Here is a 26,972-nt window from a genome sequence, read left to right as displayed (position 1 = left end):
CTTGCATTAACAAGACACCTAGACATACTCGGTTACATAACCTGACCAGTTCCTGCTGCTGACCCTCCATTAAACCAGACACAACACAAAGAGTCTGGAACACGTCACATACCTGCCCTCCAACACTGTAACCATCATAAATCTAGATATGCCCGGCAGAGATTTCAAAGATAACACACTGGCACACTTGGCACCAATCTGGGTTTTGCCTGGAACCACCCAGTGTTTCCTTGCATGGCCTGGTGCATAGGCGTAGATTTAGGGAGGGCTGCAGAGGATCTATGCCCACCCCCAATATTTAGAAGAGTTCGATTTGTTCCCCCTTTTAAAAAAAGTTTTTTTGAGTTTTTAAAATCTGTAATTGTACTTTTACTTAAAAAAAGGCTTTTTCTTTGTGCCGTTTCTTTGGGCAAAGTATCTGTCAACAAACTAAAATTGAATGTCTTTGTACCATTATCAAATCGCAAAAGACTGATTTAATTAAATAAGTATAAATAAGATATTAAATAAGTATAAATATAAATAAGTATCTCCCCCTGCTGTTAAAAAGTAACTTTTACTCTGAGTAAATTTTAAATGAGCTACAATTTTGCTTGCACTTAAGTAAAAGTTCATCACAGTAATAGTACTTTTACTTAAGTAGAATATTTTATACCAGTCTCCTGGGTGAAAGTCCTGTTTGTTTGACCCATCCAACACCCAACCTACCTCCCTACGCAAGTCGCCGCCTAACAACAAACGTAAATATGGGTCGTTCTAATGGACCTCACAATGGACCTATAAGGCCGTTTTTGTGGCAAGGACCATCTGCACATAGTAGGAATAATTTAAATATATATTAATTTGTTTGCACGTCAAGTCCTGACTTACCACCATCCCTGCCCCTTCCTTCCTACCTGCAGAAGCGAGTGACTCACTGTCTCTTTTGAGCTCATTTGCACCACCCATGAGGTACAGTGAGTCAGTGTTGTGCACCCTCATCTCCCATAACTTTGATAATAGTGTCTTGCAAAAAGACATAACAACTAGTCTGAAGTCTGCTGCTGTTTGGCACCGTGGGCTTGGCTGTGTGTTGGTGTGCACAAGCAAAACGCACAAATACATTTATATTATTAAATTAAGAAAACTTTCCACTGACAACACTCATTCATTGATCCCCCAACCCGATCCCTCACCTAATGATCTAACCCCAAAAACAAGGATACAGGAAGTTTAATAGACAGCCTCAGTCTCTACTTCCGGGCACCGTTTTAATGAATCAAATTATTAAAAGAGTGCAGTTAATAATGTAATTTGAAATGCACAAAGAGCTTGGTGATGGAGCGGATGTTTGTGGTTGGAGGTACGCTGCATGACCTTAGGAGGGATACGGATTGCAAATTAAAAGACAAAGTATAAAGGGTGTCAGTAAAATGTTGGTCATAGTGACTCAAACAGGTGTTGGCTACTTTGTAATCATTGCTCAAACAAATGTGACTAAATTCTATAGTAAACTTATTACACACCTATAAAATTCATGAAATGAACAAGGAAATGTCGATTACACTTTACTTGAAGGTATCTACATAAGAGTGACATGACACTGTCATGAACACATGACACTGTCATGACACAGTCATGACACATGAACCCTAACCCTAACCCTAACTTGTCATGACAAAAACCGAATGACACTTACTAAAAGAAGCGTTATGTCATAAACGTTTATGACATAACGTTATATATTATAATGTTTATGACATGTTCATGACAGTATCATGTCACTCTTATGTAGATACCTTCAAGTAAAGTGTAACGGAAATGTCCTTTATGTGCCGGCGTTGAAAAAAACAAACGGGTAACATCTATCATATGTTTTGGTCCTGTGATTTGCTGTCAACATTTTGGAATTCTTTAAATCAGGGGTGTCAAACATATGGCCCGTGGGCCAGAGCCGGCCTGCCAAAGGGTCCAATCAGGCCCACTTCCAATTCCAAATTTAACACTTTAATCTTAGAGATATCCAAGTTCTTTTTCTGTAAATTTACGACTTTAATCTTAGAAATTCTGAATTTAAAAACATAGACTTAAAAAAAATTCCCTGAAAATTACCCCTCTCTCCCAGGTCCGTTACATTATTTATTTTCCTACAATGGCCTTAGAACGCTGTCGTAGCAGAAGCAACTTAATTGCTTCTGCTAAAAAGCTTCTGATCTTTCTGGAGAGGTTTACTGGTCTGGCTCACTTGAGATCAAATTAGGGCTATGTAGCCCATGAACTAAAATGAGTTTGACACCCCTGCTGTAATTGATACAGCACTTTGTTTAGGTGTTCATATCACAAAACTGCCTCACTTGTCTCTTCTTGGCACAGGCAATATGGACCCTGGGAATAAAGTTCATAAAACATACAGTATATTGATCTTGCTTTGATCGCTGCAAGGAAGTGCATTACAATCCATACATAACATACACCCCATTTTGAATGAAATAAACGTCTTTCAAAAACTCAAACTATTTGTGTATGTGCACACGTATGCATATTGGCCGTCGGACAAAGTTAAAAGCCCTTGGATTAGCAGCATTTTCCCAAAAGATATTCCCCGGTTTGGTGTTTTTATTTCTCATCTCTCACTCCTATTCTCTCCTGATCTCCATCTTAAAGCTTCACCACAGCACAGCTGCTGTTGTGGCTCCCAGTGGCTCGTAACAGTGTTACAGGCATGGACATGATTAGACGATAGACTCAGCAGAAGCCATGCACACTGATAACCGTTCCAGGCTCCAGCTGTCATCTGGCTCCAGCTGGCAGCTGTCAGCTACCATCGAGGACACACGTTATGACTCTGATGAATGTTAGTCCTCTAAAAAAGTCCTCCGTGTGCTCCAGTAGGCCTACACTTTGAGAATGAAACCTCTTTATCTAATCCAGATGTTTTGTCGTCTGTATTCTTGTGGGAATTTGGCAACCTGAAGTGCAGTTTACACTTTATGTTATTTTATATAAAGATACTAAGATTTTTACACAACTAAAAAAAAACAAATGCATTTTTTCAAAAACTGACATTTTTTTCCACCAGAATGTTTCTCGGAATAAAAAAACTAACTTTTGGACTATCGTGAGAAACAATCATTGTGTTTACATGCAGTTTCCTACAACAGAGGACTCCTGTGCTAACTTTGGTCCCCTCCCAAATTGATCATTTTGTAGACGGCGCTGCCCTAGCTCCATGGTATAACACCCAAACCCGCAAAATGAAACAAACGTCACGAAAACTTGAAGGAAAATAGCGTTCCATCAATCTGGAAGACTTTTGTTTAGTCTGGCAGGACAGTGTGAGAGTGTGTAGGAAGGCCCTCAGAGCAGCCTACTACTCATTAATAGAGGAAAATAAGAACGACCCCAGGCTGACAGAGAGTCACAGCTCTATGGAGACAGGTTTTCCTCCAACTCTCAGTAGTGACCAGTGGTGGAATGTAACTAAGGACATTTACTATAGGAACTGTACTTAATTCCAAATGTTGAGGTTCTTGTACTTAACTTGAGTCTTTTCTTTTCATGCCACTTTCTACTTCTACTCCGCTAATTTTCAGAGAGAAATATTGTACTTTTTACTCCACTACATTCATCTGACAGCTTTAGTTACTTTACAAATGAAGATTTTTGCACACAAAACACATGTAGTTTATAAAATCTGATGTTTTATTATAAATAATAATAAGTCCAGCTGAAACGATTAGACCATTAAACAGACAACTGTTTGGATCCTTTCCAGTTTCTAAAATATGAGGATTTTTACTTTTAATACTTAAAGTACATTTTCCTGATGATACTTGCATACTTTTACTTAGGTAACATTTTCAATGCAGGACTTTTACTTGTAACAGAGTATTTTTACAGTGTGGTATCAGTACTTTTACATAAGTAAAGGCTCTGAATACTTCTTCCACCACTGTGTACAAGGGAGCAGGGAGTGGTGATAAAGCGTGTTCGTTACAGAGGGGGAACTCCTCAAGAAAAGTGTTGCATGGGAAAAATTAGTAAGGTTTATAAAAATAAATGTATCTCTGTGGCTTTCACATGCTTTCCATGTGATGCCTGGGGGAACAGGAATGCACAGTTGAGTAATGGTAGTTAACACATAACCTACAACCAACAGGATGGTTCAGCTGAATATGTGCTCCATTTATTAAAAGTAACTCTCTGTTACTCTCTCTGTTGTCGTTGTAAATCTGCCACTTTACTGGAAGTGTGCGGTGTTTGTTGAGCCCAAACTGTGAACGGAGCAAATGGAAGAATGTGCTCAGGGCCCAGCCTTGACATGTACTGACAACCAGTGGTGGAATGTAACTAAGTACATTTATTCAAGCACTGTACTTAATTCCAAATTTGAGCTATTTGTACTTTACTTGAGTCTTTCCTTTTCATGCCACTTTGTACTTCTACTCCACTACATTTCAGAGAGAAATAATGTTCTTTTTACTCCACTACATTCATCTGTTACAGCTTTAGTTACTAGTTACTTTACAGATTTAGATTTTTGAACACAACACATGTAGTTTATAAAATCTGATGTTTTATTCTAAAGTAAACTAGCCAACAATATAACAGCCTACTTAGTCCAGTTGACATGATTAGACTATTAAACACACAACTGTTTGGATCCTTTACACTTTCTACAATGTGAGTACTTTTACTTTTAATACTTTAAGTACATTTTTCTGATTTTCTGAGTTACTGACATACTTTTACTTATAACAGAGTAGTTTTGCAGTGTGTTATAAGTACTGAATATTTCCTCCCCCACTGCTGACAGTTCTGAGGGGTTGAACCTTCATCGTGCAGAGTGCAGAGGGAGATGGGATGGGAAACACAGCAGGGGAAAGGTGACTGAGGTTGAAGGGGCATGTTTGTCACAGCGCTGTGAGGAGTGAATCACTGAGGGGGGGGGGGGGTGGGGGGGCGTACCAGTTGACCGAGGTTCAAATGACAATGTCGGAACATAGCAAATTATTGCCTCATGGGTGGCTGTGATTCATGTGATAGGGCTGTAGCCAGTGTTGTAATGTAACAAAATACAAATACTTAGTTACTTTACTTAAGTAGAACTTTCACATATCTTGTACTTTGTTGTTTATATTTCTGAAAACTTTTACTTTTACTCTGCTACATTTCCTGAATGTAATGTATACTTTTACTCCGATTAAATTTCCCCTAAACCACCTCGTTACTTGCAAGAAATGTTTCCGTACGTTGGAGTGAAAGATTCTTCCTCGCAAAAAAGAAAGAAAATTCAGTTTCTGTTTTTCTCCTTGTTGATGTTAGACTTTGAGTTTGATGTTTAACACCCCTGAATATTACTTTCCTTAAAGGAAGCCACAATAAAGTTCATAATCAAAGTTTTGGTTACTTTTACCTCTAATAATTAAAGACATTTAGTTTCAGAAAATGACTTTTGATACTTAACTAAAGTAACTATCAGAGACTTTTACTCAAGTAATATTCTAAAAGGTGACTGTAACCTCTACCAAAGTCATTTTCTGGTAGGATACTTGCACTTTTACTCTAGTATTGCTTTCAAGTACTTTATACAAGATTGGCTGTAGACGGGAGCCTGCCTCCAAAGAAAAGTGTATTATCCACATTCAGTGCATTCACATGCCCGTTATTTACTTAACCGGGGTAACCGTGGTTAAGAGAATAAGGCGGAATAAGGCTTTTTCTTCTGGTTGACCTTTGTTAAAATTACACAACGTTTTCCAACAAGAAAAAATGTGTCTCCTCATCCGCTGACGTGTAACCTGAGCTTACCCTGGTTAAGGTGTATACATGCACGAATACCCAGGTTACTAAATGAAGATTCTATATCCACAACGTTTCACTTCCGGGATTGCTCCGTTGCTGCCGTAAATTCTGGCGTATGTCCTTTTCGGCCGGATGTCCGTCACTTTCCTCTTCCTTTGTGTTGGTGTTCTAACCTCTGGTGGATTTGTGAGGACTATGGTTAACTGCTCCTCAGATCTCTGCAGGGTAAATCCAGACAGCTAGCTAGACTATCTGTCCAATCTGAGTGTTCTGTTGCACGACTAAAACAACCTTTGAACGTACACATGTTCCACCAAAACAAGTTCCTTCCAGAGGCTATTTTGCAGAGGCACCGTGGCTCCGTCCAGTGCTTAGCACCGCCCACGGCGATTGCGATTTTTTTAATGAAATGCCAATAAACCAGAGCACCTTTTTTCTCCCATCCCAGAATGCTGTGTGGACTAGCCAGACCTTCCTCCGCAGCGCCGTGGAGGAAGGTCTGGCAATGCAGGACTACTAAAGGAGTTAGAATTTATCTTCCGGTTATGGCACGCAACTATTTTTTATATTTATTAGAAATTTAGAATTAATATATTTCTACCTTTAGTATCTAAATCGAGCTATTTGTGACCCAAAATATTTGACAGGCCTAAGATACATTGCACATGATGTCGAAAGGTCGAGGTAAAGGCCGACCTAAAGACGACAAAAAGACAGACTTTGAAACTCTACACAAGGATGACAGGGAAGATCAACGGGTGAGATGCTAACTCAAGAGGAGACTAGCCGCAATGAGAACCAGATTTGAACTGCCATACAATCCCTGAGGAATGACTATTCCACACAGCTATATGAAGTAGTTTCATCCAACAGAGAGATAAAAGAAGCCATAGAGACATTTTCTGAAAGACTCACAGAAGCAGAAACCCGCATTAGCACAGCGGAGGACCAGATAACTTCACTAACGACCCTAGCCGATACCACCCGGAAAAAAGTCCAGAAACTTACCTCACAGATTGAAGAGTTGGAAAACCGACAACGTCGTTCCAACCTGAGACTGGTTGGATTACCTGAAGGGTTGGAGAATGGAGATGTGCGAGCATTCTTAATGACATGGCTACCCAAGGCCTTTGACATCGAAGCAGCCGGACAACCGTTAACCATCGAGCAAACCTACAGGCTGGGGAAAATTAAGATTAAGAAGGCGAACATCAATCATAACGTACTTCAAGGGTCATCAGCTGAAGAGCCACAAATAGGCCTATCAGAGAACTTTGGCTAAGACTATTGTCATTTCAGATCATGCTTTACAACTTATCAATTACACTGTTGAGGCAGCTACTATAAGGGCCCAACCATGTGGCGATTATGCCCGCGATGGCTACATGATAATGAGTTCTTCAAATTAGTTGGAACCAATATTGATGTCTATTTTAAAGTGAACACTACTCAAACATCAGCGTCTACGAGGTGGGAGGCATTTAAGGCCTATATACGAGGGCAAATGATCGGTTATACAAGCAGCATCTCTAATAAACAGCACCTAAAACTGATAGCATTAGAAAAAGATATCAAAGAACTTGAGACGGAAATTAACCTTAATGATACAAAAGAGACTAGACAGAAACTGGCCATTCTAAGAGCACAGTATAATGAATTCTCCACAAATAAAGCATTATATAGCATAATGAAACTGAAACAGACATTCTACGACCAAGGAGAGAAGGCAGGGAAACTTTTGGCCCGGCGTTTAAAATCAATGCAGAATGAAAGATCAATCTTAGAAATTGAGTCAGAGGAAGGGATGAATAGTTCTTTCCAGTCATTCTATCAAAAATTGTATACGTCATAAAGTCCAGCCACATCTAACACGCACCACAGCTTCCTAGGTCAGATAGAAATACCGGTCCTATCAAAGAACACAGAAAAGGAGCTCAACTTCCCAATTGTAGTGTCTGAGCTGTCAGAGGCCATAGAGTGTATGAAAAGAGGGAAAGCACCAGGTCTTGATGGTATTCCTATTGAAATATATAAAACGTTTAAGCACATGCTGTTGGTTCCTTTATTGACCATGTGTGAAGACTCACTTAAAAAGGGTGAGCTGCCATCATCATTACGGAATGCACTTATAACCTTAATATTAAAGCCAGGAAAGCCCTCCACAAAGTGTGAATCCTACCGTCCCATTTCCTTAATCAACAATGATGTGGAAATAATAGCAAAAGTTCTTGCCAGAAGGTTAGAAGCACACTTGCCATCTGTTGTTGCTCTGGATCAAAATGGTTTTATTAAATAAAGGCAGAGTTCTCACAATCTTATCACTTATCCGTAGGCTGATGAATATTAAATATGCCAAGAAAGAAACAACTGATATGGCTGTGATAGCATGAATACCTATGGGAAGTGCTTAACCATTTTGGAATAGGCAGCTACTTCCTTAGTTGGATTAAAATCTTATAGCATGATTCAAGGGCTTCAGTAATGACCAACCATAGCGTTTCAGAACAGTTCTCTCTTTCCAGAGGTACAAGGCAGGGATGTCCCTTGTCCCCTCTCCTCTTCGTCCTGGCCAATTTAGCAATTGTGATAGAAGCAACAGTGAGATAACTGGTATCAAAATTAATAATATTGAGAATAAAATAGGATTATTTGCCAATGACATAGTTCTATTTCTGACAAACTTGAAACAATCTATACCTACCTACTTAACATAAAGTTAATAGGAACGTAAGGCAGCTTCTCAGGTTATAAGGTTAATGCTTCTAAGTCTACAATCCTTTTTCTGAAAACATCTGAGAGATTGAGTCCTCCACTATGTACACCTTTAGGAATATTGTGGGTAGCTTTACATACCTCGGTGTTAAAATCACTCCTACAATAGAATCCATGGTACCTGCTAACTATAACCCTGTGGATGAGTCAGTAATAGAATCTATTAACAGATGGAAATCTTTACCACTCTCTATGATTGTGTCAGGGTATTTTGTTCAGTCTTATTGTGGCAGTCTTGTTTTTCTGTTATGTTCTGTTTCCTGTTTTATTTTGTAGTCTGTCTTGTCTCCCTTGTCTTGTCTAGCTTATTTCCTGTCTTTGTTTGTTTCCTGCCTTTTTTGATTGTTCTGCCCCACCCTGATTTGTTTCACCTGTTGTGTCACCTGTCCAGTGTTAGTCCTCGTTACCTTTAGTTCCTGTTCTGTCTTTGTCTCTTGTTGGATCATTGTACGTTCTGTTGCTTGCCTTCTGTTGCTGTGTGTTCTGTTCGGTGTTTCTCGTTTGTCCTTGTCAGTGGATTGCTTGCTACTGTTCTGTGATTTCCTGTTCCTGTTTTTGGGATTCTGCTTGTACCTGTTTTTGTATTTGCCTGCCAACTTCTGGACACCTTTTGTAAGTTTTGCCATTAAATTCTTTATTCTGTATAACTGCATTTGGGTCTTCTATTTCCTGTATCCCGTGACAGATTGGACGTATTCATGTTCTGAAGATGACTATTCTTCCCAAGTTCCTGTATCTTTTTCAAACCACCCCACTTGCTCCCCCTTTTACTTTCTTTGTTAAAATGAAACAAACTTTTTTTGTAATTACATTTGGAACAGTAGACGCTCAGACTGTGCATGACCTTGTTGTACTTACCATATGACAGAGGTGGGTTAAATCTCCTACTATTGGGCAGCCCAACTAAGGGCAGCCTCATGTTGGTTTGAACCCCAGTCATCGCTGCACTGGATAAGGATGGAGGAAATCACAACTTCCCAACAACAATCCCCTATACCTCTACCTTTATTCAGCAAATGTATCCACTCTGAAAAAAACACACTGCAAACCCCTTTGTTAGAAACACACTGATAGTATGGCATGAGGTGTTAACTTATCTTGGGGAAAATGCTCATTTTATCACAATTCTCACCTATTTGGGGGAACAAACTTCACACCAGGTACTAATGACCTTGGTTTTAAATTATGGGCAGACAGAGGTATCGGTAACATTTCACATCTGTATGAGTGATACTTTTAAGTTTTAAGGAGATTAAGCAAAAGTTTAGTACTGACATTTTTTCAAGTATCTTCAGATAAGAAGCTTCAGAACAAAGACACAGAACAGTAAATCTTCCCTGTCCAAATTCTTTAGAAGTTACAGTTCCAAACAATTATGGAGCAGCTGGTCAAAATTCTATCAGATCATAGCCACATCAAAAGAATCCTCAGAGGATAAAAGATTAGCATGGTGTTCAGATCTTACTGAAGGAATCGCTGTAGAAGAATGCGAGGATATACAGTGTCTCCAGTGCAGTCCAAGTACAAATGATAAATACAAGGATCAAACTCCTCCAATATAAATGGGTGATGAGAACATAATTTACCCCAGAGTTACTACATCGCATTTACCCTAATACACTGGATACTTGTCAAGTGTGGTATGCAGAAGGGTAGCTTGTGTACCCTCATTCAAGAATTTTGGAAAGAGATTCCACGTTTATCAATTAACAACTTGCACTATGTCCCAAACTTTGTATTTTTGGATGTTTCCCTGCAAGCTGTACATTAAACGGTATCAGGAAGATGGTTATATTTTGTCTTCTGAAGCTAAACATCATGGAAATCTGTTCACAGACCAAGCAAGCAAAGCTGGGTTGAAGGGCTACTGCAATGCCTTGCCCTAGAGAAACTTACATATGTTGTTAGACACTTTTGTAAAGATGTGGGGCTCATTTATGCAGTTTCTGGAGGGGGGGGGGGGGTTTCATTACGGCTTTGTAGTCTACTGTTTTTATATATATAAAACTTTATTTTTATTTTCAATAAGATAACTGATCACATTTTGGAATGTGGGAGCATTCTATATGCACACAGTGTGTCCATCTGTGCATGTACTGTACATGTTTGTCACTCCTTGGTGTTCTTTTCTTTAAACACCATGATGAGAGACAGTCAGTTACCATAACAGTAAAACATACCACTAATATCTCTACATTTGGAATATCTTCAAGTGCCTGTTTGTACTTATTGATGTGCCTTGTTTTGTTCTGTTTGTATCTTTGTATTGTAATTGAAGAAGTAAACAAAAAGGTCCCTTAACCGGGGTATGCGCACATTTTTAGCTGAGGTAAGGTTTATACATGGCGTTTGAGAAACCGGGGCATTGCCTTAACGGAACTATAGACTATGAGATGTCGATGGAATCACTTCCTTAGATTCAGCCATAGCACTACTAGATAGACGTCTAGTGTAGGAACTTGTACCTATGGTGGCGTAATACTGGGTGAATCAGTGTTGATTCAGTGTCAGTCAGCATTGAAAATCAGATGTTTATGCAACAATATACACATAACCAGCACTTTCAATTTGGTTTCAAGGTCAGGCATCCGTGTACTGAAAACTGCAGAGCAGGAGAAGAATACCCAGAAGAATGATGGATGATTAAGACGTGGCTCACATCATGATTTAAAGATGAGTCAAAAACATGCTGTTTTCTCCAGGTCATGACAAATGGTTTCACAGGGTGTCTGACACATCCGCTCAGTATGGAGGACTGTGTGTGTGTGTGTGTGTGTGTGTGTGTGTGTGTAATTTTGAAATTGAAAATGTCATATTTAGGCTGTTACAGGATATAACTGGAGCTCCACTGTGGAACTGTAGGGTCTATGTGTGGGACCGAGCTAAAACGGCAGCAGCAGTCAGGTGGGACGAGAAATAACTCGCACTCGTGCATTCACACACCAAACACACATGCACTGGGCTTTGAATCACATGCCTCACCGGGTTTTTTTTCTCAATCTTTTTCTCATTGGGACCAGAGGTGTAGTTGTAGTAAACTTTGCACAAAAAATAAGGACATTTGTGTTTGGTAGATTATTTCTCTGTGGTAACAATGCTTTTTGGCAATAAATCTTATACCGTTGGAAAGCCTGTTTAGTTCCCTTTCAAATGGTGTCTCATTTGTAAGGAACATGCATTTGTGGGATGAGCAGCAGCACTGAGTATGTGGGTTGCGCCCATGAAAAATTTGCCAAATCTTCTCTGCAATTGTCCTTCGCCGTCAGGCCGTTTGCGCTGGTGTCGGCAACACATGCACTGGAACCTGAACATGTGGAGGAACGTTATGTTCAGTGAGGAGTCCAGATTCTGCCTACGGCAGTTGGATCATAGGGTCAAAATGTGGAGAAGACGCGGAGAACGCTATGCTGATTGCTGCACCGATAGAGTAACACCTTTTGGTGGAGGCAGTGTGATGGTGTGGGGCGGCATCTCCCTCATTGGAAAAACAAGGCTTGTCATCATTGGAGGCAATCTCAATGCAGAGAGATATAGAGATGAGATTCTGCTACCAGTGGCAATCCCATATCTCCACAGTCTGGGACCGAACTCTATCCTCCAAGATGACAACGCTCGCCCCCCACAGGGCGGGGTTTATCAGAGACTATCTCCAGAATGTGGGAGTGGAGAGGATGGAATGGCCTGCCAACAGTCCTGACCTCAACCCCATTATACACTTGTGGGATCAGCTTGGGCGTGCTGTTCGTGCCAGAGTGACCAACACAACCACATTGGCTGACTTGCGACAAATGCTGGTTGAAGAATGGGATGCCATCCCACAGCAGTGTGAGACCAGCATGAGGAGGAGGTGCCAGGCTGTTGTGGCTGTGTATGGTTCTTCCACACGCTACTGAGGCTCCTGTTTGTGAAATGAATAAATTGTTAAATTGCCAATATGTCTTGTTTCTTCAAACTTCAATCATCCAATCCACCAAACACCAAACGAGTCAATGGCAGAATAAGTTGTTTGGCATTGGCAGAGAAGATTTGGCAAATTTTTCATGGGCGCAACCCACATACTCAGCACTCAACCCCTCAAAGTATTGGTCTTGACTTGGTCTCAACCACTCAGGGTCTTGTCTTGGTATCAATCCCTCCAAGTCTTGGTCTTGACTTGGTCTCAATCCCTCAGGGTCTTGGTCTTGTCTTGGTATCAATCCCTCCAAGTCTTGGTCTTGACTTGGTCTCAATCCCTCAGGGTCTTGGTCTTGTCTTGGTATCAATCCCTCCAAGTCTTGGTCTTGTCTTGGTATCAATCCCTCCAAGTCTTGGTCTTGACTCGGTCTCGATACACTTTGGTCTTGGTGATGACTTGGTCTGGGTTCAGGTGGTCTTGACTACAACACTGACTGAAGAAAAATAATTGAATTCACTGTGGCCCTCAAAGGCTCCTGCCGACAACTACCGGCAACTGTTAAGGTGTAATGTTTTCTTGCACGTACTGAAGGAATGAGTTGACGTAGTGAAACAATCAACACACCTTAAATGTCAATATTCTTTGACCATTCCTTTTTGTTTTATTTTATCGTCTCTCTTGCATGACGCTTAAAAAAAATATGCATTTCAAGTATTATTTCCTCACTTGGAGAAAGCCCTAACCCTTTGTTCAAACTTTGGCAGAACACAGTGTATTCAGTGTGGTTTGGCTTTATGCCGTGCTTGTGCAGACTTTGCCAGCATTACCAGGGTGAACATAGGGTTCATTCCAAAGAGGGAAGGATCCTTTAGTAGTGAGTGAATGTGGTTTTTACAGGAGGAAGCTGAGTGGCCTGGTGGTTAGGGGTGATTAGTAACAGGAAGTTACTCATGGAAAATGAAAGTTACACTTAGGAGATAATATGTGTGTTGCTGTTGTAGCTATTTATAGGAACGAAAAAAGAATTGTTCTGAATTTGGAATATTTTGACCACTCGTAGCTAAACGTAGTCACAGACAGAAGGTCTGAAGGGTAGCCTATGGTAATCTGAGAGAGAGAGAGAGAGCGACTGAGAGAGAGACTGAGACTCTCTCAAATCAGACCCAGATGTGAGTTTCATCTCAGTTACCAGCACAAAGATGATTCGTGTTTTTGTTTTTTTGTTTTTCAGGGGGTGGGTGGGTGGGGAAGCTTCTGGCACTTAGGCCCTGCATGTTTTCTCATAAGCCCCATATCTTTTAGGTTTTAAAATAAGCTCAACTTTGTGTCATTTCAACCCAGTTTCCAGACTCACGGCTGGAAATGATTTTTTATATACAGTTGTGTTCAGAATAATAGCAGTGTGTTTAAAAAAAGTGAATAATGCTCAAAATCCTTAGAATAGCTTTTAATTCTATAATATCAATGCATTGGGAACACTGCACATTCAATTCCAAATCAAAACATGACCAAAATTGATGAAGTTTGTGTTATACCTTTTACAGAAAGTGAAGAAAAAGGAATGTTAGGCTGTTGTATGTTGTCATGACTGGTGGGTCTGTTGGTTTTCTATGACTCTACAACACTTACTAGTAAATTATTTGCCATGTAGAAATATCACTAATACCAAAAAAATTTATGAGGTTAGTGATGTAGGACTGCTATTAATTTGAACACAACTGTATATTTATTCATAGAGCTCTATATATACACACACACACACACACATACATGTAGTCATGCTTTACATTTCTGTAATCTTTAATCTTGACTGGACTGGCAAATCAATGGAGCAAAAATGTATATGACTGGGGATATATCCTCATTCATTCTGTCAACTCTACTAAAAAAAAAAGGGTTTCAAGATTAATGTTGTTTACTCCAAACTCCTACTCAGTGGCGATTGGGGGGGCCAAGGGTGGCCAGTGCCGCCGTAATATAACCGATTTGTTTCCGATCGCTAAACAACAGTGGTCACAACTGGAGCCACATGTGCAAAACTCTAACCACAGCAGTCTGCACAGCAGCAGGTCATGTGGACCAAAGTAGTTTGTTTTTCAAAACTCTACACACTCACAGTATACCATGGCGTTAACCACAACCTGCACAACACTGTGGACCTACAGCACTTTGTTCAAATGCTAACACACTGCTGTCCAAACGGTTAGCAACAGTTATACAGTGAACCGATAAAAGAGCAAAGACATCAATGTGTCCAGGTAAGATGTTTGAGGTTACATACACATCTATAAACTAGCTTTACGACAGTAAAACTGGGCACTTGCAGAAAGTAATGGAGGTGGAAGCAATGGAAACACCACAGTCATTTGTATTTATGTAGAGATGATGCAGGTGCATGGCAAGAGAGGACATCCAATGTGATGATCAAGACGTGTGGCCTGATGCTGGAGGGAGGCAGGATTAGCCCCACTATTCTTTGTTACTACTACATACCTTTAGTGTGTAACGTTTGTTGTAGTTATTACATAAATTACTACAGACGAAATAAAAAATATATCTATTGAAGCAAACTGCTGATTTTCGTTCCTTATTGTTAACCTTAAAAACTGGTATGTTATGAAAAATGATTGAAAACTGACAGTGCGTGTTTTCTAGATGAGGGTTGTTCATAGTGTTTGGCTGCACTGAGCCTGTTTTGAGACGTGTGTGAGGAGTTGTGTTGCTGTGAATGAGTTTTGCAGGTGATGTGAACTGTTTAGCTCAGGTGACTGTCGGTAATGCAGACTGTGGTTAGAGTTGGCTCCAGTTGTGCCCACTGTCGTTTGCCCCCCCGGCCTGGGGTAAATATTTTCATACAGTTTTAACCCCACTTTATCGTCAAAGAGGGGATATTATTCATGTGCAGTGATAAATAAGATTTAGGTTAACACTGAATAAGTATTCTTGTGTTTATTGTTATGTGTATTATTAGTCTTTTGTAGAACCAAGCCTATGGAGGGTCGGTGGTACATAACACTTGTGCTTAATATATTTGGTACCCCTAAAATCACATGAGCCCCGCATGTTTACAACTTTTGTTTTTTATCTTTCAATTTCCAGGCATTTATGTGGATTGTGTAAGGATGGGATTTTTGCAGTTATGCAACATTGTGATTAATAACACATTTCAAGACAACATGCCAGGGACATGAAGTGCTTTCTAAAACAAGAGTCTTTCTGTGACAAAAAAAACAAAGGTTAAATAAATAAAATAATTTAAAAAATAGGTCAGGCTCATTAGCTTTTTGAATCACTTAACTAGGCCTATATCTCCTCACAGACTAGAGTTTTTGTGTTTAAATTAAATAGCATGGACATCTTGTGTGCAGAAATCAGTCACCAAAGTATATGTGACTTAATAATCTCAGCTCAAAGGTCCGTCTTTTTACAATAGGCTACATAAACAATATATTATTTGTATTATTTTGTTCACCTTTTGTAAGCAGATTGAATTCTTCCTGACAGGATAATGAAAAGCTGCACATTACAGACGCCTGCATGTCATTCCAATGGTGGTAATATGGCTTCTTAGCGCCACTCTGTGGTATCATATTGTTACTACAGAACATCCACTGTGAGCCATTCAAACCAAATCCGATGTAGTTCAAGTCTGTTTGCTGTGATTTGCAAAACGGATCCGTGAAATGACTTAATACAAATGAACATACAATTGCTAGTAAACAACACGTCAGTGTACATGCAATTGTCACTTGTATATGATAGGTTTTGTCGAGCAACGTAGACAGGCGGCGCCGTGGCTTAGTTGGTTAAAGCGCCTGTCTAGTAAACAGGAGATCCTGGGTTCGAATCCCAGCGGTGCCTTTTGTGCCGATTGCGATTTTTCTAATGTTTTAACTTAACTTGAGTAAATTTCGACTTTCTTCAGGTCCCATAAAACAATCACGTCCACTTGTTATCACCTTGTTGTCTTCTTCACATAATCTAAAAAACGCTGCGAGCAGGGTTCGAACCTGCGCGGGAAGATCCCATTGGATTTCAAGTCCAACGCCTTAACCACTCGGCCATCGCAGCCCTTGACTGAATAGCAATATGCTTTTCCTTCTTGACTCGTCTAGGAGTTTGTTCCCTGCAATAGCATATAGTTTTCTTTCTTTCTTTCTCCAAATGAAGCCGCCGTTAAAGCCACAAAGGGAGGGGGGGTATTGCGAATGATGTGGACGCATCAGTTTTGTTATCATTACTTAGAATTCCTCATGGGGGGCGACAGAACGGACTATAGCTTTAAGTGCGGTTGGAAAAGGGTGATTTTTGCTTCGGTATCTGATGCTGAGAAACACTGACCAGGCGTCAGTATTTTACGAGCTGGGAGTGAGAACGGGTTGGTATTTGCGCATGCACTTGCACTTTGCTTAAACACTCATAGACACTTCTGAACCGCACCCAGTGTGTTCATTAGGTGATGTTTAGGTGAAGTGTGTTGTATTCTGGTACAAAGATCAGTGAGTCATCACCTGATTGGCACTCCACAAAAAAATTTAGAAAACCTGTCAAATTTGACCTGAGGAACGCATAAGGGTGAAACTGTCGATGCGAGAAGACATTCACTCCTACTGCATACTAGCAGCGTGGCTAAATGCTATCCCCATGGGAAACACAGTGGAGACATAAATAAACCTCAGCCCTGAAATAAATAGGCTACTACATTGCAACTGTGACCCAAACCACACCCCTCATAATTACATCAAATGCGCCCTGTCATGATAAGAAACCATACAAGTCCTTGCATTACAGGAGTTCCCATCTGTCTCCATATTTACCAGACTGGGACTTACACACACACACACAGATAACTGACTCATGTTGATAATGTTGTTTTTTTATGATTGTTTTCTATGAAGTCCAGTCCCCACCTACTGATGTTAAATGATAATGCTGCTCTGACAAGTCAAAACAGAACAGCTTATTCATTGTTCAAATGATTTTACTCATTTTCAAATGATGCACAGTAATGTACTGTGATTATCATTTTCAGTTGGCCAGTACATTAAATATAATCCCAACAGTGTCGCTGTAGCCAAGAAGAAAGCATAAAACAAAAGCACTTTGCACTCATACTTATGTTCAAACATAAGAAAGGACACAGTGTGACTGCTTGCCATTTATTACGCCTGTAGTACTCAAAGCAAGTCAAACCATCAGAAAGTCTCTCAAGACCAGAACACACCCTCAAACACTGGCTGCACCCTATGGAGTCCCCGCCTGGATCAACAGCTGCCCCAGGGCCCCGGACTCTCATGGTGCCAGGTTTAAAGGGTCATTTCGTTTAGTTTTTTTTTCAACCCGGACCCCATTTCCCCATTCATTTGTGTCTAATAGACTGATGTGACAAGTGACAAAAGCTTTGAAATTGGTCCAGTATTAAGTGTGATTGCAGTGACTGAACCAAGCTGCAATGTAACCAAATGGGGCAATTGTGCAGCTTGCTTTTTGACCACTAAAAATGACTTTGTGATTTTGTTGTCAGACACTTTTAATTACAATCTGAGCCTGTCAGTGGCAAAGAAAAGTCACTTTAAGTAGACAAAAATCGAGGGTGCACAATTGCCCCATTATGTCACAAGAAAACTTTAATGCCTTCATTACCTAGAGACTGGCATGGTTGCACCAAATGCCTGCTCGTGGGAAATGATTGGGTCTTTGTAAATTATTATGTAAACTATGAAGCAGATGCTAAGAAGGGTTGAATCTATCCTGTCAGATAGTTCTCATCCCTTACAGGCTGAATTTCAGATGTTCCCATCTGGATCACGCTCTAAACTTCCAAAACTCAGAACCAACACATATAAACAAAGTCTTTTGTACCTGCAGCCGTTCTACTTCTCAATTCTATAAAGAACCATAGATAACTTATTGACTTACTATTTATTGATTGTTTTCTGTTTTGTATTGTTTTTAACTATGCCTGCAAGGTAGGCAATCTCTGTATTGTGTGTATGATTGTGTGTGATTTGTACTATACTATCTGCTGCACAACAAATTTCCCCATTGGGGGACAAATAAAGTAACCTGAACTTGAACTTGAACTTATAGTGTGGAGTCGACCTACTCTATCTGTAAAGTGTCCTGAGGTAACTCCTGTTGTGATTTGACACTATAAATACATTTGAATTAAATTGAATTGTATGAAAAAACGAAGTGAAAATATTGTAAAGTAATTTCCCCCCCCCCCCCGGGGATCAAACAAGTATCAATTATCAATTATTATATCAAGTCTCTGACAGCTGATTTCCTGAGTGTACAGGAACAACCGGTGGCCTCTTGGACACAGGAAAGTAGAGTTCAAGTAAATGAGATAATACTTGCAAAACAAACAGTACGGTCCTAGCGATTAGAGCTCCCTTTCACAGATAAAGCTGAACAGTGTGAGCATCACTGGTGATGGAGTGAGCCCGAGGTCAAAGTGCACATGGGAAGTTAAGTCTGGTTGCTATGGAAAACAGTTTAATTAGCTTTTTCTTAGAAATGTAGTGTAACAAAGCAAGCCTTATTCTCACACACGCCAATATACAGTATATTCTATAAAGATGTGTACGTGTGGTCAAACTATTCAGTTTATTGCACAATGAGCTCTATAATGTCTTACAGTACAAGTTGGTATTTGTAATACAGTGTATGATGGGCATCCCCACCCACCTTGTGAACTGCTGATAGTTCAGAGAACACACACACACACACACACTCAAGAAGAACACACCCTGGCCCTATCGCTTACGGTTACTGATTTACACATTTTGCAACAGCAAGAAATGCAGCAATTCAGCATCCACACCACCCACCCAACCCTACACCCCCGCCCCAATCATCCTAGTCCTCTACTGTATATAAAGTCCTCTGCTCTGTCCCTCTGTCTTCCTCTTCTGCTAACTAGCAGTTAGCCATGGATACACTAAAGTTTATGATACTGCTCTTATGGATGTGTGGAGGACAGGCACAGCACAGGTAAGTCAACCCCCCCCCACCCCTCCGGCAAAATCTATCAATATTATCATCTCTTTCTTATTAATGATTCATGCTTTTGTCATACCGTCACATCAAAAATCTGTTGCAATCATATGAAAAACGAAGCACATTTCTAAAAGTATGACTAGAATCAACTGCTTACTTTTCTGTCAATCCACTAAATAAGTACAATGCTAATTATTCAAATCTTTCTGCTTTTATTGCACTATTTATTCAGAAGTGTTTCTGGCGTTTGGACTCAGTATTTCTAAAGTCCACGCGAGTGATTCACTTGAAATATTTCCAAAGCCTTGTGGAGGCTGCTGTGTTGTTTCAGACCCCAGTGTTGGGAAGTGATGCTGTTCTGTGGTATTAGTGTGAATTCAATCCCAATTAAATCCCTGTAAAGATAGTGCCGTAAGGAATAGTGAGTTTATGGGGGATGTTTTTGTACTTAATTATGTTTTGATATCATGCCATATTACACTTTTTGTCCACTGCTTACACGCAGATTGCAAATGGTGGCAGTGTCCCGTTTTACCAGTCCTACAGGGTCATGTTATGTTTAGATAAATTGAACTTATACTGAACTATCTCATATTGCTAACTGCGGGCTGCATGTTGCAAATTTGATAAAACATGCTCTTGCTTTTGTTGACCGAGCCTTTACGTAGGATTATTGCACTGCTTTGTTGAATGCTCAATCCCTGATCATAGACTCTGTAGGACAATTTTTCGATCAATAAAATCATTTTTGAATCAATATTTTGGGTCAAATTGTTGATTTCTTTAAGTAAGTAGCTGTGTAAAAAGCAGGTTAATGTAGAGCGAGCGGGTCATTATTCCAAATTAAACTCTTCCAGGGTGATTCAAGACTCGTCCGCATTAACCTGTTGGGGTTTGACTCACAATAATGACCAGTGTCTTATGTTTTCTTACATTTTTTAGGCGTCCTTACATTGAGCGAAACAAGCTACTTTTAGTTCAACATTAATCTGAATCTGTTCCTGTATCTTTCTCTCTTTTACAGCCTGCAGAAAACCTACAGAGATGGTAGGTTGGTTTTAATTATGCCATAAAATACTTGAATATATATGTGAACATATGTATAAGTTAGATGGCATGCTCCCACATAGGTGAGACAGTAGCACAGCATGTGACTCCACCGCACTGCCCTTGGCATGGATGTGGACTTTACCTCTTTACAGCTCCATATCGTCACTATCCTTAACTATCCACTTTTACACTGCGCAAATGTGTTAACACAGCCCAAACATACAAACTGCACATTTAATTCAATTCAATTTTATTTATAGTGTCAAATCATAACAGAAGTTATCTCAGGACATTTTACAGATAGAGTAGGTCTAGACCACACTATAATTTACAGAGACCCAACAATTTCCCAAGAGCAAGCATTTGGTGCAACAGCAGCGAGGAAAACTTTTTTTTTAACAGGCAGAAACCTCGGACAGACCCTGACTCTTGGTGGGCGGCCACAGAAATATGAATCACAAAAATTATAGAAGTAGATATATTGGAATGACATTATGAACAGTGGCAATTATAGTAACAGTAAAGATGATAGAACTATGACTAATAATAGTACTAACAGTGCAGGGCGTAGCAGGGCGTAGCAGGGCGTAGAGCAGGACCACGGCAGCAGCTGTAACCACGATCCTGGTGCCACCACAATCCACGAGGCGAGAAAGCATAAGGACTCCGGGGAATAAGCTAACTTAGTAACCGTAGCATTAATGGGACATGAATGCAGGAGGAGAACGGAGCTCAGTGTGTCATACAGTAGGAAGTCTTAAACTATAGCAGCATAGCTAAGAGCTGGTCCAAGGCAAACCTGAGTCAGCCTAGCTGACTAGTCTACCTATAAGCCTTATCATAGAGGAGAGTTTTAAACTTACTCTTAAATGTGGAGACGGTGTCTGCCTCCTGAACAGAAACTGGGAGCTGGTTCTAGAGAATAGGAGCTTGGCAGCTGAAGGCTCTGGCTCCCATTCAACTTTTATTTTTAACCTATTTGATCTCTACTAATCTATCTGTCTACCTGCCTGTGTTGTGTTTGTGTTTCTCCAGCAGCAGTGCTGACCTCCTGCGACTTTAACAAGGACAGTGAACCATTCTGCAACTTCCTTCAGGATAGCACAGACAACGGTGACTGGACCCGACAGAAAGGTCCAACCCCGACACCTGGCACTGGCCCCAGTGGAGGCTACCCTGATGGAAGTCAGTCCTGAATGCATGGTTTATTTCATATATTTCATTTCTGTGCACTTAACTCATTGGTAACCAGCCCACGATTGAGGTTGATTTAGAGTCCTAGGATGGAACCACTGAATTCTGATGATTACAAATAAACCTCTTCCTTCTGTGTCAATCTGTCTGCAGAGGGCTTCTTTATCTACCAGGAGTGTGACAATGTGTCCAATGGACAGAAAGTTCGTCTGCTGAGCCCTGCCCTCTCATCATCAGCATCTAAGATCTGTGTCCAGTTTCGATACTACATGTACGGCTCCGACAGTGCGAATGTGTTTAGGGTTCTGGCTAGGAGGCCCAGCAGTGATGAGGAGGTCTGGAAGAGGACAGGTATCCAGAGTCCATCCTGGCTAAAGGGCTCTGTCACCGTGTCCAAACCCAGCAGTGAGAGCATTACCGTGAGTGTTCGCAGGTCACTGTAGATGTTTTTTTAACCATCAGTAATAAAGGACTTATAGATGAGAAGCAATATGGAAACTGGGATACAAGATTTGGTCATGAAGGGAAAAACAGATATTCTCACAGTATTCACAGTTAAAGACTAAAATATTGAAAAGAAAATGAACATACTATAAAGTCTACTGACAGGTGCATTGGAAGGCTGCAACTAACGATTATCTTCATTGTCGATTATCCTGTCGATTATTTTCTCAATTAATGAATTAGTTGTTTGGTCTCTAAAATGTCAGAAAATGGTGAAAAATGTGCATCAGTGTTTCCCAAAGCCCAAGATGACATCCTCAAATGTCTTGTTTTGTCCACAACTCAAAGATATTCAGTTTACTGTCACAGAGAGGAGAATTAAAGGTGCCGTAGGTAGGATTGTGAGGTTCCAGGACTTAGCCCAAAACTTTGAACATCGACAACTTCTCAGACCCTCCCCCCACAAGGGAGAATGAATGCGTGTGCATGAGCAGTGATTGACACTCAGTTTCTTGACTGAAAAGGTACTAAAATAATCTTGCACAGTGTAAAAAAAAAATCCTTTTTCAACTCACTTTTCCACTACTGCCATCTTCCTCACGATTAAGTCTGCATCACTTGACTGACTTTCATGGACCTTTCTACTGACTTCCAATGCAAGTGAAGGGGGGGGAAATCCCACAGTCCTCACAAAAATATAATCCTCAATCTTTCTGAAGTTGATATCATGCTTCAGCAGAGTTAGACAAATCAACTGGATTTTTTATAAAGCCTTTTTGGCATTAAATTCCCTCTTTCACTATCCCTCCAGGACACCATCCATTATTTTCATGAATCAGAGCACCAATATTGCTTAAACACTATAAAAACAAAGCTATGCCTCATGTCAGTAGCCAAGTTTTCATCTAAATTTAGGGCACATTTTAAATGAATATCCAAAAAGTTGGCAAAAGAAAATGTGTGTTTCCTTCCCCTGCTGTTATATGAATATTAGGGAGCTACTGTAGGTGCATCAAGATAAACACTTATTGGTGCTAATCCTCCAGTCGGGTGCCATTAAAACATCCAATTGCAGAAAAGGAGGGAGCACTGAGATGATGTCATACCAAAATGATGTTGAAAACGTTATAGAAATGTGACATTTACAACATAACATAACAGTCTCCTTATCGCTCCACGCAGATCTGATTACACATAAAAACAGGTGGATGGAAACGCACATATTGTCTTTGAAAGAAAAACTACGATGTTGAGCTACATGAGCTACAATTTACTTGCGGAGTAATTTGTCATGAGAATTCATCTAATCCAACCAGACTGCAAAACTGAAATCAATCTACTGTATATCTCAAATGCAATGTTTTGCATACAGTACAACTGCTGTATTCATATCTTCATGCAGGGTGATAATGTATGCTCTGTGTCTATAGATTGTGTTTGAGGCTCAGAGAGGCTTAACTGATTCCTGTGACACCGCTCTGGACAACATCGTCATCACTGAAGGAGCATGTCCCTGTAAGCTACACACACACACACACACACACACACACACTTAGACACACAAACACAAATTGCTGTATTAATGATTGTCCAAATGTTTTTTTCCACAGCTTGTGTTTCTGGCTGCGATTTTGACACTGACATGTGTGAGTGGACAAGTCAAACTGAGGATCCTGGCTTATTAGGCTTTGAACAGTGGTCCGGGAATACGGACACTGAAGGCACCGGCCCTGATGATGACTTCTCCAAACCTGGATGTAAGTGGCTGTGTTGAATGACTTTGTGTCACAGAGTCTGGCAATGTATATATAAAACCATCAAGGCAACAAAATGAGTTGACAACATCAAATTCATATTTTCATGAATAGGTGTCACAAAAGCTTCAAGAAAAACATTTTTTTTTTTACTCTTACCTAAATGATAATTGTTTATTTTGACCTCTTCCATATGTAGTTGGCTCCTATATGTTGATGGATTCTGAGTACGCTGTCCCTGGAGCCAAGTCACAGCTCAGAAGTCCTGCAATAACCCCCACGTCTGGATGTCTGGACCTCACCTTCCACTACTACCTGTACGGCACCAGCACCACTATGGAGCTCAGCGTCCACACCATCACTCCAGGTAAAAGACTGCATTAATCATAATGATGAATGATGACTGAAAACAATGAAACAGACAGGAACACAGACAGCATGAAAATTATTATTTTTCACTTGAATTGTTTTTCTGTCAACCAGGTGGAAGCCTTGGACCTGCTCTCTTCACTGTGAGGGGGAACCAGGGTCAGGGCTGGAAGCCTGCAGAGGCCCAGTACTTGGGAACTGCTGCCATTCAGGTAAATACTAGATCTTTGTGTGTCTCTGTACATGTGTATGTGTGTGTTTGTGCATAGATTCACATTAACCTTCTTGTTACATTCATATGTATTTCAGTTTGTGATTGTCGGTACCTTTGGAGAAACTCCTGAGACAGATATTGCCGTTGATGCTGTTTGTGTCATGGCTTGCAATGGTGAGAAACTGAGCCGAGGGAATTCAAGTCACTCTCTGCACCATAGGAAATATGTCTATGATGTGTCAATAGTTTCATGAGAAACTATTTGCTTTTCATTTATAGCTCAGCCAACAACTCCTCTACCACCAATAACAACTCCAACAACACCAAAGCCAACAACTCCAGGACCCTCAACTCCCGGACCATCCACGCCAAAACCATCAACTCCAGGACCAACTACACCTAAACCAACAACTCCAGGACCAACTACACCTAAACCAACAACTCCAGGACCAACTACACCTAAACCAACAACTCCTGGAACAACCACAGCCAAGCCACCAAGTATGACATGTCCTTAGCCAATTTAGGGTTTTGAGTTTTACACTAATACTTCATTCAATTCTCTTTCTTTCTTTCTCACATCTGTTTACCACATTTTTATTCAACCAATTTGTTTCCTCTGTGCTGTACAGAACCATGCCCTCCTGATGCAGATTATATAGAATGTGGCCCAGCTTGTATCCCCACCTGTATGGAACCCTCCACCAACTGTTCTGGCTCCTGTATCAGTGGCTGCTTCTGCAAACCAGGGTTTGTCTTCAAAGGACAGCACTGTGTGCCATTGGAGAAATGTGGCTGTCTGGACGGCCAGAATAACTATTATGAGGTCAGATATATCCATATGCATACATTCCTGTTAAGGCAAAATATATAATTGTAAGACATTACATGAGAAAAAGATTGTTCTGTGTAGTTCTTGTGACACACAATACACCCTGCAATTATTGATCCTTTGTTCAATTGTGTTTTAGCCTGGCGAGATCATATTTGGAGATGGCTGCTCAACGCTGTGTCGCTGTGCAGGGAACTACTCTTTGGAATGTGTTGATAACTCCTGTGACCCTACTGAAGAGTGCCGCAAGGTCAATGGTGTTTCAGGCTGCTATCCTAAAGGTAATGTCTGGTAGACATCTAACTTCAGATCGACCATCTGAAATAAACTAATTTGGTCCCAAATGACCTGTTGTTACTATCTGCTGTACATTTTTTATATTTAAATCACTGACACATACTAGTAACATAACAACTGCTAAAGTACAGTTTCTCATACCTCAGGTACATCCACATGCGTAGCGACTGGTGATCCCCACTACACCACTTTTGACAAACGCAACTACAACTTCATGGGCAACTGCAGCTATTTGATGTCTAGACCCTGCAATACAACGACTCTGTCATACTTTGAGGTCCATGCCGACAATGAACATCGCTTTAACACGCCCACCATCTCCTATGTGAAGGCCGTACATGTATACGTGCGCATGTTGAAGATCTCCATCCTCAAAGGTGGCACTGTGCAGGTAAGAAATGAGGGGAGGAACAAACAGATTTTTAACAGATAGGATGGCAGCGTGACATATTTACAAGAGAAGCTGTCCTGACTCCTACCCTGAAAAACGCCCACATAGGTCGTTTGAAGCAACAATTACGACTTATATTTATGTTTGTAGAGATGGCGGCCTCTAGTGGCCTAGTAGTTGTTATGGGAGGCTCGGGAGCAACGCAGGAAGTTATTGTTGGTGTTATTTTCATTGTTATTTTAATATGTAAGATTGTATACATAGACAGTTTTTAATGTTTCTATTTCCTTGATAATCCCCCATTGTGTTATTTGCACCTGCTTTCCCCACACAGGTGAATGGGACCAATGTAAACGTGCCAGTGTCTCCGGCCCCTGGTGTCTCTGTGTTCAAGTCAGGAAAGTTCTACACTGTATCCATGGACTTTGGTGTGACTGTTCGTTACGATGGAAACCACTTCATGGACATCAAAGTGATCAAAGAGTGAGTTAGGACTGAGGAGTTGCTGTGTCTTTACATTCTTACCCCGACCCCCACACAGAATCCCATTTCCAATGGAAGTTTGGGAATAATCAGTGAAAACACTAGTGCTTGGTTGGAATAAGTCACAAACTCTTGGACATGATGGAGGAGTAGAGAGATGTAGCTCTAACTGACTTGTTGCTCTCACTTCCACAAATCCCTAACGTGTAGATCATTTCTTGTACTCTGCAGCTATGAGAACCAGCTGTGTGGCCTGTGTGGAGATTACGATGGAGATGCCAAAGATGACTTCCGTAAACCAGATGGATCGTTGACCAACAATGCCAATGACTTTGGACACAGCTGGAACACTGATTCAGAGTTAGTAGCATACAAATATAATTCCTACAAACAGGCCATATATACAGACTGTTTTAAAAAGTATATATTTTTTGGTTTATTTGTTGCATAATGTCTTTTTATTAATTTAATATTGAATATGTTGGGTC

The 26,972-nt window shown here is 40.5% G+C and overlaps 1 protein-coding gene and 2 non-coding genes across 3 annotated transcripts in view; 2 read left to right on the top strand and 1 right to left on the bottom strand.

The window, feature by feature from the left end:
* Window positions 1–16,238: 16,238 nt before the first annotated feature.
* On the top strand, window positions 16,239–16,312 carry trnat-agu (transfer RNA threonine (anticodon AGU)). Its single transcript has one exon. It is a non-coding gene; the product is annotated as a tRNA-Thr (tRNA).
* A 128-nt stretch (window positions 16,313–16,440) lies between these two features.
* trnas-uga (transfer RNA serine (anticodon UGA)) lies at window positions 16,441–16,522 on the bottom strand. The gene has a single exon. It is a non-coding gene; the product is annotated as a tRNA-Ser (tRNA).
* A 2,902-nt stretch (window positions 16,523–19,424) lies between these two features.
* zanl (zonadhesin, like) overlaps window positions 19,425–26,972 on the top strand; it is a 40,557-nt gene continuing 33,009 nt past the window's right edge. The window contains exons 1-15 of the mRNA XM_078276642.1: window positions 19,425–19,450; window positions 20,481–20,503; window positions 21,542–21,691; window positions 21,854–22,119; window positions 23,575–23,659; window positions 23,755–23,901; window positions 24,098–24,265; window positions 24,382–24,479; window positions 24,577–24,655; window positions 24,761–24,982; window positions 25,114–25,307; window positions 25,453–25,594; window positions 25,757–26,001; window positions 26,336–26,484; window positions 26,716–26,844. Coding sequence (XP_078132768.1) covers window positions 19,425–19,450; window positions 20,481–20,503; window positions 21,542–21,691; window positions 21,854–22,119; window positions 23,575–23,659; window positions 23,755–23,901; window positions 24,098–24,265; window positions 24,382–24,479; window positions 24,577–24,655; window positions 24,761–24,982; window positions 25,114–25,307; window positions 25,453–25,594; window positions 25,757–26,001; window positions 26,336–26,484; window positions 26,716–26,844 — 2,123 coding nt within the window. The remainder of the gene's footprint in view (window positions 19,451–20,480; window positions 20,504–21,541; window positions 21,692–21,853; window positions 22,120–23,574; window positions 23,660–23,754; window positions 23,902–24,097; window positions 24,266–24,381; window positions 24,480–24,576; window positions 24,656–24,760; window positions 24,983–25,113; window positions 25,308–25,452; window positions 25,595–25,756; window positions 26,002–26,335; window positions 26,485–26,715; window positions 26,845–26,972) is intronic.

Source organism: Sander vitreus, chromosome 19, assembly GCF_031162955.1.
Source record: "Sander vitreus isolate 19-12246 chromosome 19, sanVit1, whole genome shotgun sequence".
NCBI classification, from domain to species: Eukaryota; Metazoa; Chordata; class Actinopteri; order Perciformes; family Percidae; genus Sander; species Sander vitreus.
The sequence above is the reverse complement of the archived record's forward strand: the minus strand, read 5'-3'. Positions and strand labels throughout refer to the sequence as shown.